The 12,979-nt window shown below is 42.6% G+C and overlaps 1 protein-coding gene across 1 annotated transcript in view; it reads right to left on the reverse strand.

The window, feature by feature from the left end:
* Positions 1-6,825, reverse strand: part of nr5a2 (nuclear receptor subfamily 5, group A, member 2) — a 58,989-nt gene extending 52,164 nt beyond the window's left edge. The window contains exons 1-2 of the mRNA XM_068589628.1: positions 6,427-6,825; positions 3,107-3,225 (exon numbers count right to left, since the gene is read on the reverse strand). Of these exons, the coding sequence (XP_068445729.1) occupies positions 3,107-3,225; positions 6,427-6,508 (201 nt within the window). The 5' untranslated portion in view covers positions 6,509-6,825. The remainder of the gene's footprint in view (positions 1-3,106; positions 3,226-6,426) is intronic.
* Between the last annotated feature and the right edge of the window lie 6,154 nt (positions 6,826-12,979).

The following is a 12,979-nucleotide window of genomic DNA, read 5'->3' on the forward strand; positions in this document are numbered from 1 at the left end:
GACAAAGTCACATAAGAAAATTATTTATAAACTTCCTAATCCACTGTACCTTCATTTTTATGGTTTAATTTAATTTATTTTACACATAAGCAAATTTAATCTACATCCCTGTCTCACTGTTTTCTCAGCGTTATGAGCTGCTTCACAAAGAGTGCAGACTTTAATCTGTCAAAATGATATTGCTATTTTCAGTGTTATTAATATCTCGTCATATTCAGGCAAAGACTCCAGAATTTTACGGGGAAAAGCATCTTTTCAACTCGCTGCTTAATTATTGAAAAATATGAGCACAGGAGTCCGAAAAAATCCAATAAATTATATCCATAATTCACAGTTCCGGGATTACAGAGATTCAAACCTGCAACGTGTAATTAATTATAGGCTGCGGTGGAAATCAGACGAGGGGAAGATGTTTTTAATGTATTCCAGATCTATAACCGAGGAGCAGAATCCTTAAACCTGGTCCTTAAAAAAAATAAGAAAAAAAAAGGAAAAGAATGTACTGCTGTCAATATCTCACCAAACACATTTAATTGAAAATCTGCATCGCCTGATCCATCCAAAAGAATTTAAAAAATAAAAATTGGCTGCTCTCGGTTTTGGATTATCGACTTCTGAGTGCTAAAAAAATCCATCCTTCAAAGAGAACTTTCTCTCCAATTTTCCATTTAGTGCACAGCGCGCTATAAATATCTCAAGCAAACTGATTCCAACTCGCTCCAGAAAACACGCGGCGTCGCGCCTGCAGACCAGCGGACAACATCCACGAACAGCTTTCATTTGACCGGCGGTTCAAACCCAGAAGAGGAACGCGTGAAGGCCCGTCTTTCACTTTAATATACAAACAGCGACCGCTCTCATTCAAACTAGTGACACAGATTAAAACACACAGTCTGAAATCTGCACAATAATCTGAAATGGTAGTCTGCAATTATTACTCAGAAAAGTGAAGTATAATTTCAATAATCGTAGTGTTTGGGTATTCCTGACCTTGGAATTCTTTCCTCAAACGCTGCAACCAGGAAGCTGCTTTTCACCGCTTGTGAACACTGACAGTGAGTTTAACAAAGAGGAGAAACACAACTCACACTGCAGCTCCTCTGTCTCCTCCCAGTGTCTCCTGCTCACTTTGAAATAAACACACAATCCCTGCTGCTCACATTTAATCTTCCTTGAACTTCTGCAGATCTTTAGTATATTTTTGCGATGTCCGCTGTGCACTTTGACCTTCTGCAGTTGCTTGTGATGCGATGTGTTTTTAGGATTATTCTGCTCTCGCTCTCCCAGAATGCAACACGCTGGGAGCGACCTGTTTGTGTACGGCGAGCTGCACGAAGCCGGTTTCAGCTTGTTATTGTTGTTCCAGCAGGTGTGATGCGGCGCCATGTTTACTTCATGTGTGTAGCACAGTGTTAACTAACAATGTCTGGTGTGTGTGTGTGTGTGTGTGTGTGTGTGTGTGTGTGTGTGTGTGTGTGTGTGTGTGAGGTTAAAGAAACACAACCAAAGCACCAGGAAATGTTGACCTGCTAACAGTCTCCTGCATTCGTGTTTGGGGGTTAAATGATATCAGGATGAGTTAGAGGCTGAAATCAATTTACTAAATTATGTTGATATGAAACTAATAATTTAATGAGGAACCTCCACTATTACACTAGATTGTGTTGTTTACCTGACAGAGTCATTTAATACCAATATGAGTCTGCAACATGTCAACACTCTCATGCATCTGTCCAGCTCCGACAATTTTGCTGAATAGATTCATTTTAGACATAATCAATAATCAGCTTCAGGTAATTATCAATATCATTCATGTTTCAACAAGGATATGCAGCACTTTTTACCACACTTCATCTGCATCCTGCATCAATGCACACACACACACACACACACCAGAGCGTTTCAACTTTTGTGTGTGTGTGTGTGTGTGTGTGTGTGTGTGTGTGTGTGTGTGTGTGTGTGTGTGTGTGTGGATCGGCTCCTCAACACGAGCTTCTGCTGAGTGTGAAAAGCAGCGGCGATGCCTCTGACGTCTCCCTCCAAGCAAGTGCTTAGCATCTCAAGGTCATAATATGGGATAAAATCTATAACATCTGCTTTGAATAATGACCACATCGGCAAGAAATGTGCGCGGCGGCGTCAATTCACGTGAGCAGCACTTTCACAGCCGGCCGTGTGAACACACTGACGCTCGTCTTTGCTTCATTTTGCGCTGACAGCTTTATGGAGCTAACAGGACAACTGAGCAAAGCCTGATAGCTCCGTGTTGAAACCACGGGAAGAGAATCTAAAAAGGGACAAATAGCTCGTTGATAGAATGAAAATAATAGAAGCAACAGTTTGCTTGTTGGTGCTGGTTATTAACCTGCAACACGTTTGCAGCTCGACGGTGTTGTTCTCTTAATGAACTTGTGATGAGTGTTCAGACACTGAGGCCGTGTTGTCGAGCGCTCGCTCTCCTTCCGGGTTAAACCTCCTCCCCACCTCTGTTTGTGGTAATGACACAAAAAACTACACAAACACAGACTTTGTATGCTTTTACACTCGTGTTTCTTTTTCAAGCTGTTCACGTAATCCTCCGACGTTCACAGGAAAAGTTTCTTTCATCAATATTTGACCTTTGGCCTCTTTGACTTTGTTTTTTTCTCTCTCGGCGAGGAACTAAATCTGTGTACAGTTACATATACACAAATACATCTGCACAGATGATCAGAGAATAACACACTAAAGTAACGCAGCCATAGAGAAATAGAAGATCCAGGGTTTTACTTTGCATGGATTACGTTTTAAAATGGCAAAATGCAAACGTGGTGTTTTCCAATTTTTTTCCAGGAAAATCAAAATAAATTAAAATGCAAAACAGCACAAAAACACACAACAGCTCCACTGCTGAAGACACACAGGCAACATGCATGCATGCACTTTATACCAACACCTATAATTAGAAACCTCACTCCCAAAAACTATTTTTGGACACTAGAATATTGCAGATATCCAAGCAGATAGACGGAGAGGTTTCCATGATCACAATATGATTGCAGCAGAGAGACTCTGTCCCACTGGGGGAGAGGGGAGGGGAGGGGGTGGAGGGGGGGGGGGCACTCACCTTGCAGCTCTCGCAGGTCAGTAGTCCGTAGTGATAGCCTGAAACCTTGTCTCCACACACGGGACACATCTCGTCCAAGTCTTCGTCATAGGTGTAGTCCATCATTTTGAACTGGTGGGCTGAGGATGTGACACACACACACACACACACACACACACACACACACACACACACACACACACACACACAGACACAAGTCAGTGCTGAGCAATCTCTTTTCCAAAGGCCTACTTCCATCCATCAAGATGAACCACGCGACGCAACGGGAAGAAGCTTTTTGAAGTTCTGCTCTGGACTTGTAGAGGTTTGATGTGAGTGTGTGTGTGTGTGTGTGTGTGTGTGTGTGTGTGTGTGTGTTTGATGTGAGTGTGTGTGTGGGGGGGGGGGGGGGGGTGGACGACGATGGATAGTCAGGTTTGGAGTGAGTTGAAAGGCTGCGACCATTTCTTCCGCCTGGTCGCCGCCCTCTTTTCTTCTTCTTCTTCTTCTTCTTCTTCTTCTTCTTCTTCTTCTTCTTCTTCTTCTTCTTCTTCTTCTTCTTCTTCTTCTTCTTCTTCTTCTTCTTCTTCTTCTTCTTCTACATGCGGACAGAAGCCAAAAAATAAAAACGCGGGGCTCATAAATATGCATGCGTGTAAGTCGTGGACTCGCTGGGGGAAATGTGAGATATTAGAGTTAAGGATTGGAGGAGAATATGTTACCGCCCACAGACAAATGAAGACACACAGAGAAGCTCTTATCTCTGCAGGCGAGCAGGAAAAACATGCAGAAGCAACTTGAGCCAACATTATTTTCCCGTCGAAGAATCTCGCGATGCTAAAGGCCAAATGCTGCGTTCAGGAGCTTCATGTGCAGCGTTTCATGTGAATATCTGCGTGTGCTGGAGAAAAGAAATAGTCCATTCAATAAGTCGTCAATATCATTTGACATGATCCTTTCTGGATAAAATGAATTGCTGCAATTTGAAAATCAATTTAGGAATAAGAGAAAATCCGACATTTCTTTTATTAATATTTAGGACTGAGGATAAAATAAATATCAGATATAATTGCAGTGTATTTGTTGCATCGTGTATCATAAATATGTGCATTGATAAGGTGTGTGTGTGTGTGCGTGTGTGTGTGTGTGTGTGTGTGTGTGTGTGTGTGTGTGTGTGTGTGTGTGTGTGTGTGTGTGTGTGTGTGTGTGTGTGTGTGTGTAACAGGCTGAGCAAACTGACATTTACAGCAGTTACAAAAGCTTTTATGGTTGTAATCATAAAAAGCAGCCAGGATCAAACAGGAAAAGCTGCGTGTTTGTGGCTGTAAAAGTAAAAATATTTCGTCCCCTTCGCCTCCCAAAGCCTCCCCACACACACACACACACACACACACACACACACACACACACACACACACACACACACACACACACACACACACACACACACACACGAGCCCGCTGCTCATCTTCATGGGAGCTTTTAATTGAAGAAGGTTGCTGGTTCGATCGCGCGCTGCTCGGCTTGTTGGAGCAACAAGTTCCACCGAGCTGCCGCTTTTTCCTCAGCAGCTCAGAGAAAACTCACTTTACAAACTTTCTCCTGGCTTTGAGCGCGCGGAGGAGAACATGAGTCTGAGCTGCAGATTTAGACAAATTTAGATGAACAAAATGAGCAGAACCGGCGCACTGGCTTCGTTCACGCAGTGCACGAGGCCGTTATTAATATGAATCATATTAGCAGCTGTCGTTGGACATTAAAATAAAGCCACAAATACAGTATATTCCCATAAATATTATTTGAGGGTTTAAATCTGATATTTTCTCCCTTGAAATTGTAAATAATCGATGCTTCAGTTATTCCAATGAATTATAAAAGCACAATAAAATGGGTTAAAACTGTATTAAACACGATGAACATAATTAATTTGATATAAATATGTGGGCACGTTGAGTTTAGTGGAACCCTCCTGCGGCTTGTGCACGCAGTGTGTGTGTGTGTGTGTGTGTGTGTGTGCGTGTTGCATCGCTTCAGTCTCTCACCTGCTGCTCTCACCTCGACGGCCACGAGCTCACATTTCCAAAAAAGCTCCAATATTTGTATAAAATGTGGATGATTCCAGAGTAGAAGCTCGCGCAGCTCGCTCGTCCCTCACAGATGACGCGTCTGCAGCCGCCGCTGCTGACCTGTGAGTGTTTGTTATCAGCGGCTCGTAAAGCTGCACGCGGCTAATTGACTCCGTTTATGTTGCTGTGAAATGACGTGAAGAGAACGAGGAGTTTATGTTGCTTCTCCTTTTGAAACTACTCATGCTTTATGGGTTTTCTTTTAGAAAAACAGATCGAGAAACAATATTCGTGTGATCAATCTGATTTTTTTCTCCCTCATTTAAAGCTGCACATTTTAAAAAAATCATAAACCGAATTTCTCACATTTAAAGATCGAAAGCAAAGTAAAAAAAATAAAAAGATGAAAAATGCATTCCTTGTAAAAAAAATAAAAAAAACATATTTGGTGCTTTCTTTTTATTTAGGTGAATCTTTTTTGTGTGGCATTTTTCAATATGTGGAATATATATTTGTTACAACATATCAATTAATTCAGCTTAATTTGTCTACTAATTATTAGGATTTTACAATTCATATAAATCATGGATAAATCTTCTCAGAATAACGTTTCAGTCAATATTGGATTCACTAAATGAAACCTGTGAAATTATGCTCTTCAGTTTTTTATATATTTTTTAGAAATTAGCAACAACTTTGAACTGATGTTTGTATCCGGACAAAATCACGAACATTTTACAAAGAAGAAGTAAAGCGGTTCATTCCAAAAACTACAGATATTAAAAAGTGAAACACAGATCTCTTCTGCTCCGTTTCGCCGTGTTTACGCACCAGGCGCGCGCGCACTCACTCCTGTCTGAGTATAACTATCCTAGTTATAACTATGTCTTATTAATCAAGTGCGGGTTTGACGTGACTTTGTGCTTCATAATTGTTATCAGAGGAAAGATAATATCGCAGTAAGACACCGCGATAAGAGAGAAAACTACAACAACGAATGACCTCCACATGCACAACAACTTCACAAGTTTATCTTGCAATAATAGACTTGTCTTATCATTAGTCATTTTCATACGTTGTCATTTTCATACGGTGTCCGCAGACATGTGTTGTAAACACGCGGATTAAAAAGTTGTGGTGACATCAGCGCGCAGGACTTCATGCTGATTGTTGCGTAAAGTGGGCACAACATGTGTGGCTCTGCGTTGTGTAAAGAGGACACACCATGTGTGGCTCTGTCGTCTGACGAGATGGAAATGAGTGACAGTTCCTACCTTGCATATTCCTTGGCATGCGCCCTTGTTCTCCATACGATCGAGTGAGTCCCAGTGATTCAGTCTCGAATTTGGGCAGCATGTCCGCGCTGCGGCCCGAGCTGGAGACCCCGCACCGCGCGGCGGGACGCCTGGACGCGCGAGGCAGCTCCCCGCACACAAGTCAAAGAGTTCCAAGTGTCTGTGAAGCTTCGTAGTTCTTACTCTGTGACTCTTTCTGTCGTCCACTTATCGGACCATCCGAATGAAGTCTGATTCAAACGAGTCAGACTCTCTTCAAACGACCGGGTTGCATTGCTGGTTGCCGAAGGTGTTCTGATTTAATTCATGTAATTTCTGAATAATTGAAGAGCCACACTGACGCGGAGCAGACACGAGGGATCTCTTGGATACTCGTTCAGGAGCAGCTGCGCGCGGAGTTCGGTGAATCGGTCTCTCACTCAAACGAGACAACTGCGCAGCGTCCGGATTGAAATGCGGTGGTGAGTTCCCCCCTCAGCTCTTCCAAAAGTCTTTCTTAGCGCGTCACCCGTGAGCGTGGGACCTTCAATGCAACTTTCAAGCTGTAGCAGACGTGTACGCGCCACCGGGGCCGCCCCCTCCTGTGCGTAAAGTCGGATTCGGTGTGCCGGTCGGGCTGTCTGGAGATGTGGAGACCTCTCCCTCTCCTCCTCGCGGCTTTGTTTACTCCTCTCGCTCCAATCCGGGGCGCATGCGGCCGTCTGACATCATCCTTCTGATCCAATCAGGCGAGGGGACCAGGAAGCGTCGCCTCAAACCGTCTCGCTCCGTCTCTGCGATACCTCAGCTGTTTAATCCCGTTAATGATGGACTTTAAAAGTGGAGGGCGAACAAGGAAATCAAGCAAGGTGATGCAACTGCGTGAGCGAGAGAGAGAGAGAGAGAGAGAGAGAGAGAGAGAGAGAGAGAGAGAGAGAGAGAGAGAGAGAGAGAGAGAGAGAGAGAGAGAGAGAGAGCAGACGGAGCGGAGAGCGCACAGGCAGCGCGCGAGGTATGTGGGCTGGAGCGTGTTGTCACTGGGTCTGCAACACGCGCATGCACGTGCGCGCCGGGACCCAACGATTGTTTTTCAGAAGGTTCTTCATCTTTATTTATCCGTCGAAATGAAATGCAATGTTTAGTTTACATCAATAATCAATTATAGCGTCATGTCTTCTGCTTCTGTGATCATCGAGTAACGGTCCTAAAATATATTGAAATAGCATGAATTAACCTTTATTTATTTATTTCTAACAAATGTATCTCATTTTAGAAATAAAAATTAAAAAAAACTGTTCAAAAAGTAATATAACCATGTAGCTTCTGGGTTTATTTGCTCAATGTTATAAAACGTGAGCAGGCCTCTGATGTATCGGCCTCTGTATACAATAAAGTGTAGCTTTGCTTCATGGTTAGTATCAGTGGTTGGCTGCGCGTTATGTGACGTATCTGACGTCAAGCTTATAGGTTAATTAGTCTATTTCAGATATTAAATAATATTAAATAAAAACAACACATCACTGCGGCTGTTTGTCTCCTCACCTTCACGCGCTCACCTTACAGCAAAGAAACACTCATGTTGGTTCACAGACACAGACACGGACATCTGGTCAGGTGGAGCCGGCAGACCTTCAGACCACCTGAAGGGTCGCTGAGGGCACGCTCCGCGCGCGCATGCACGTGTAGGAACGCGCAGAGATAATTATGATAGTATATGAGAACGTATTAGTCTTATCGATCTCTAACATGTCGGTATTATTAGGCTGGAAAATCCCCACAGCGCGCAGTCAGGGGAGCAAACCAGTGATGGAATAAATCCCTAAACGCACTGCTTTTTAAAAATATATATTAATTTTTTTACAATTTATTTTATTTGTAAGCTCACAATATATAAATGTTTACTGAATCAGTTTCGTTTATTGTATTTATCGTTCTGAATTAGACTGCTTAATATACACACATATAAAGAATCTATTAGACTTTTATCATCTTATTGAAAAACAGGACAAATTCAACATTAAGAAAGAAAAATAACGCAAGCTTTGTGTAGAAATAACAGACCTGTTGCATTTCATTTCAGCATTAGTTATTTTACAATAAACTCCATGCAGTGAGTCAAACAGTCAGATTAACACCCATTATTTTATTTTCCTCTTTTTTTAATATCTTCATCTGTGGTCTGAATTGTCCTTCAGCCTTTAAAAAAACACATAAACAAGTTGAACTGTCGCAGAAATGTTTGCTTCTGCTGCAAATACTGTTTTACATAAAAGTCCAAAGTCAGCACATTGAAGCCTCTGATAAGCTCTATTGTGTAACCAGATCATGACGTCATAGTTTACCACTCTTTGTTTTCCCTGAAGAGTCATTCACGTCTCCCATAAAGTCCAATTTCACCAGAACATGAATGTGACGTCTTTACTCTTTGAGCTGCAACCCCAAACATTGTAACTCTCACTACAAAATAAAATAATACTTAATAAAATAAAACTTGCTGTGGACAAAAAAAGAGAACAGAATTTAATTGTGACCATTCAAACTTCCTTCAACTATAAAAACTGATAAAACAGATTCATGGTGTTCATCAACTACAATGTTGACACAGTGCAGAAGCTTCCACCAATCAGCAGCTTGCTCCTAATGCTGTGGTGTGATTGGTTAAAGATGGGTTACTAGCAGGCAGTGTGTGTGTGTGTGTGTGTGGGTGTGTGTGGGGATGTGGTGGGGGGGAGGGACAAGAGGGAGGAGAGGGAGGAGAGGGAGGGGGATGCAGGTTATAAAATGACACAGAGACTGATAAGACCTTCTCTGGCGAAATAGCCACACTGGAATGATTAACCTGTACGGAGGTGTGTGTGTGTGTGTGTGTGTGTGTGTGTGTGTGTGTGTGTGTGTGTGTGTGTGTGTGTGTGTGAGGGGGGGGGGGGGGGGGGGTAGAGGGAAGGTAAAATGAATTGAGGGGCGAATCTATGAGAGACCGGTCAAAGGGTTGAAACATAAAGACACAAACAAACTGAATGGAGAGCCGAGGCTTGTTTATTATTCACAACAATGAAATCAGAGAGACAGAGAGAGAGAGACAGAGAGAGAGAGAGAGAGAGAGAGAGAGAGAGAGAGAGAGAGAGAGAGAGAGAGAGAGAGAGAGAGAGAGAGAGAGAGAGAGAGAGAGAGAGGTTCTTAAGTGATCCTTTATCTGGACAGTTTACAGTTTGAGGTGATAAAAGTCACATAAAGAGTGATGTTAACCCTCTCACTCAAACTTTGGACTAATTCTTATCCACGTTTCACTTCCAAGTTTGGAATTACACACAATAAACTTTAGGAGACAACACTAACACACGTCTACGTGCATGATTTATTAAACAAAGAGTCTATTATTTTCAATTAAATGAGAAACTATTGCATCGATGTGAGTGTGTGTTTATGTGTGTTTGTCTTCAAGTTGTGTCTTTAACCACGTTGATACCTGGTGGGACATGTGCAGCATTTCCATGAATGTGACATGTGACACACACACACACGCACACACACACGCACACACACAGTATGCACACACTCTGTATTGGAGACATGATGTAAACAGTCATTTGCTTGAAAACTACGACAGCACCGGCGTACAGAGCAACGACACACAACACAACACAAAACCTAACTTTCTGTGAAGACGGATTATTTTAGAAAGACATGCATGTGACAAACACACACTGTCACACCATCCTGAACACGAGAGGGGAATAACACATGAATAATAAAGCGGTGAACATGTTGGTTCTGCTCCTCATGACCTCTTTATCACATTGCACTACATTGTGTTGCTCATTGAGATATTACTCTTCAGTTTCTGAGATATGAAACTGTAAAACTTCAAGATGAAACGTGTTCCCAGTGTTTCATCCGCTGTCGCAGGATTCTTCTTTTGATGAACAGAAAGAAAACTCTGTGTTGATGTACTTCGGCCTCTCCTCTGATGGTCACTTTCTAATTCCTTCGTAGATGTTGAACCTCTCTGACTTTGCGTTGCGCTGCAGGTCGTCAGCTGTTACCTGCTGCTCTGCTCGTCTCTCTGGATTATTGGAGGAAACTCAGTCTGTCAACAGCAAGTGTTGACATTTGGGCTTAGAAGATAAACCTCACGAGGGATCAAACAAAGACTGAAGAGAGGCGTGTGTGTGTGTGTGTGTGTGTGTGTGTGTGTGTGTGTGTGTGTGTGTGTGTGTGTGTGTGTGTGTGTGTGTGTAAAGAGGTTTCAGTGTACCCAGTTTGCTGCTTATAACCTTATGTAGAATGGCGCAGATATTGTCTATGGGTACACATATTTTAATGATTTATACTTCATCATATGATATGATGAAATAAACAGGATGTTAAGAACCGACTGAATACTCTGCATTTACAGAGATATCATGTGATGAGATATCATTAGCAGTAGTTGAAAGAAAGTGAGGAATCGCCTTTAAAAAAGGGAATTGTTAATGTCAACCCTTGAGACGCAGATTCCTAGTTGTGACTTTCAGTCTTTTTTGTTTCTGGTTCTTGTAGATTGTTTTGTATCACAGTATCTTTGACAATGATGTGATAATATGCAGCATATGCTACACGGAGCAGGCGTAACTCTGGCTAATGGAGGGTAATGATGCAGGCAGGAGATAAGAGATTAATAAAAAGATACCGTGGGCGACTGTGACACAGAGCAGGTCAAGGCTCGGCACTTGCTCATCCCTGATGAAGTGTCAATCACATCGGAGGGAGGGATGATGGAGGGGACGGCAAAGAAAAAGTGGAAGGAGAGCATCAGAGGGAGGGAGGGAGGGAAATATGTGACACATTAGAATAAAATGGAGTAACAAGAAGTCACTGAATGGGTTGATAGGTCATGTAAATCCTATTTATGGCCTTCACAGTGATCTCACACCAGATGAACGCTTAAGATTAAAAATATTCTGAAGCCACGTCGCATCAAATGACACACCGAGCATCAAGACTGAGCCCTGCGGGGATTAGTACCTCCAGTAAAAGATCTGAACACTTCTTCCACATCTGCTTTAGCTGAACATCACATGTTCAGCTAACACTACTAAAACTGTATTTCTCATCTAAAGAGACAAAATTGTTTGTTTTTTCATCATCGTGTTCAAAATGGCGGCGTTGTGGGCCGTGTTGCTCGGGTTGTTTCTCAAACTCAACAACTCTGCACTTCCATTCCTGGAGAGACAGCGAGCAACAGGCTTCAAGTCATTTTCAATAAGAGCCGTTCACATGCAGTTAAGAACAGACGTCGTTCATGAATTATGACGTCGTTGAATGACATGTTGCTTCAGCAGTGACGCCTCACACAGAGGATGAAGACACACCGGACACGAGTTTATCTAGTTACCTAAAAGGTTGTTTGGGTGTGGATGAATGCATTTAAACATTACATTTACAAAAAGCACATATGTGCGTGTGGACAAAGCCTCATCGTTAACTTGTTGTGCTTCATTTCTATTCTTTACATTTTAACTTAGAACAAACTAAAAGACAAGATCTGACGCTCAGTGAAGGGAAAGAAACAATTAAGGCTGAAGTTAAATATGGAAAGGGTTGAGAGGGAAGTGTGAGAAAGTGCACACACACACACACACACACACACACACACACACACACACACACACACACACGCACACACACACACACACATACAATTCACCCCAGTATAAACATTATGCTCGGAGAATGTCCAGGAATATATGCTGTGGTAACTGTGACTCACACAACCTAACCACTTCTCCATCGTCTCACACACACAAACACACACACACACGCACACATACACACTCCGGGATGTCCAAGATTATAATTAATCTGCCTCTTGGATCTTTCCCAGCACTTCTTTAGGAGCAGAAGTATAAATGTTACCGTCAGGCTGCTCTGACCCTTCACTTCCTCACTTGTTGCGTTACTTTGAGTCATTTAGGAGAAACTACTGTTGGACATCCTTGAAATGGATCTGAAGAGGAGTGTTGTGCCAATGCCTGAAATGTAAAATCGGAAAAAAAATGAGGATATGGAAGCATTTTCCTGCAATACAAATCCCAGACACGACGGTCCATTTCAGGTTAAGTCCTTCCGTTAAAGGAATGCACACACACACACACACACACACACACACACACACACACACACACACACACACACACACACACACACACACGCTGTAACCCGAGAGCTGATGTGTCACTAAAAGACCATATGTGTTCTTTAATGTGTGTGACGGTGCTTTAAAGACCGTGCATGTACATTAACATCCACAGATATGACCCATGAACAACGTACACACACACACATCATTTGTGTTGTGCTCGTCGCTCTCTCTTGCGCTCTAAACACACACACACACACACACACACACACACGCACCAGCAGAGAGCGACTGCTGGATCCATTAGCAGGTCATGTAACAGTCATTGTTCATTGCTTCGTATGAGCTTCTACTTTCCAGAGCCGGCGAGAAGAACAATAGAACACGGAGACACTGAGACAATCAGCTGTCTCGGTTCTAAGAGAACCCAAACAA

This window comes from Clinocottus analis, unplaced genomic scaffold (assembly GCF_023055335.1).
Source record: "Clinocottus analis isolate CAN_PGR_092001 unplaced genomic scaffold, fCliAna1.0.p SCAF_23, whole genome shotgun sequence".
NCBI lineage: Eukaryota > Metazoa > Chordata > Actinopteri > Perciformes > Cottidae > Clinocottus > Clinocottus analis.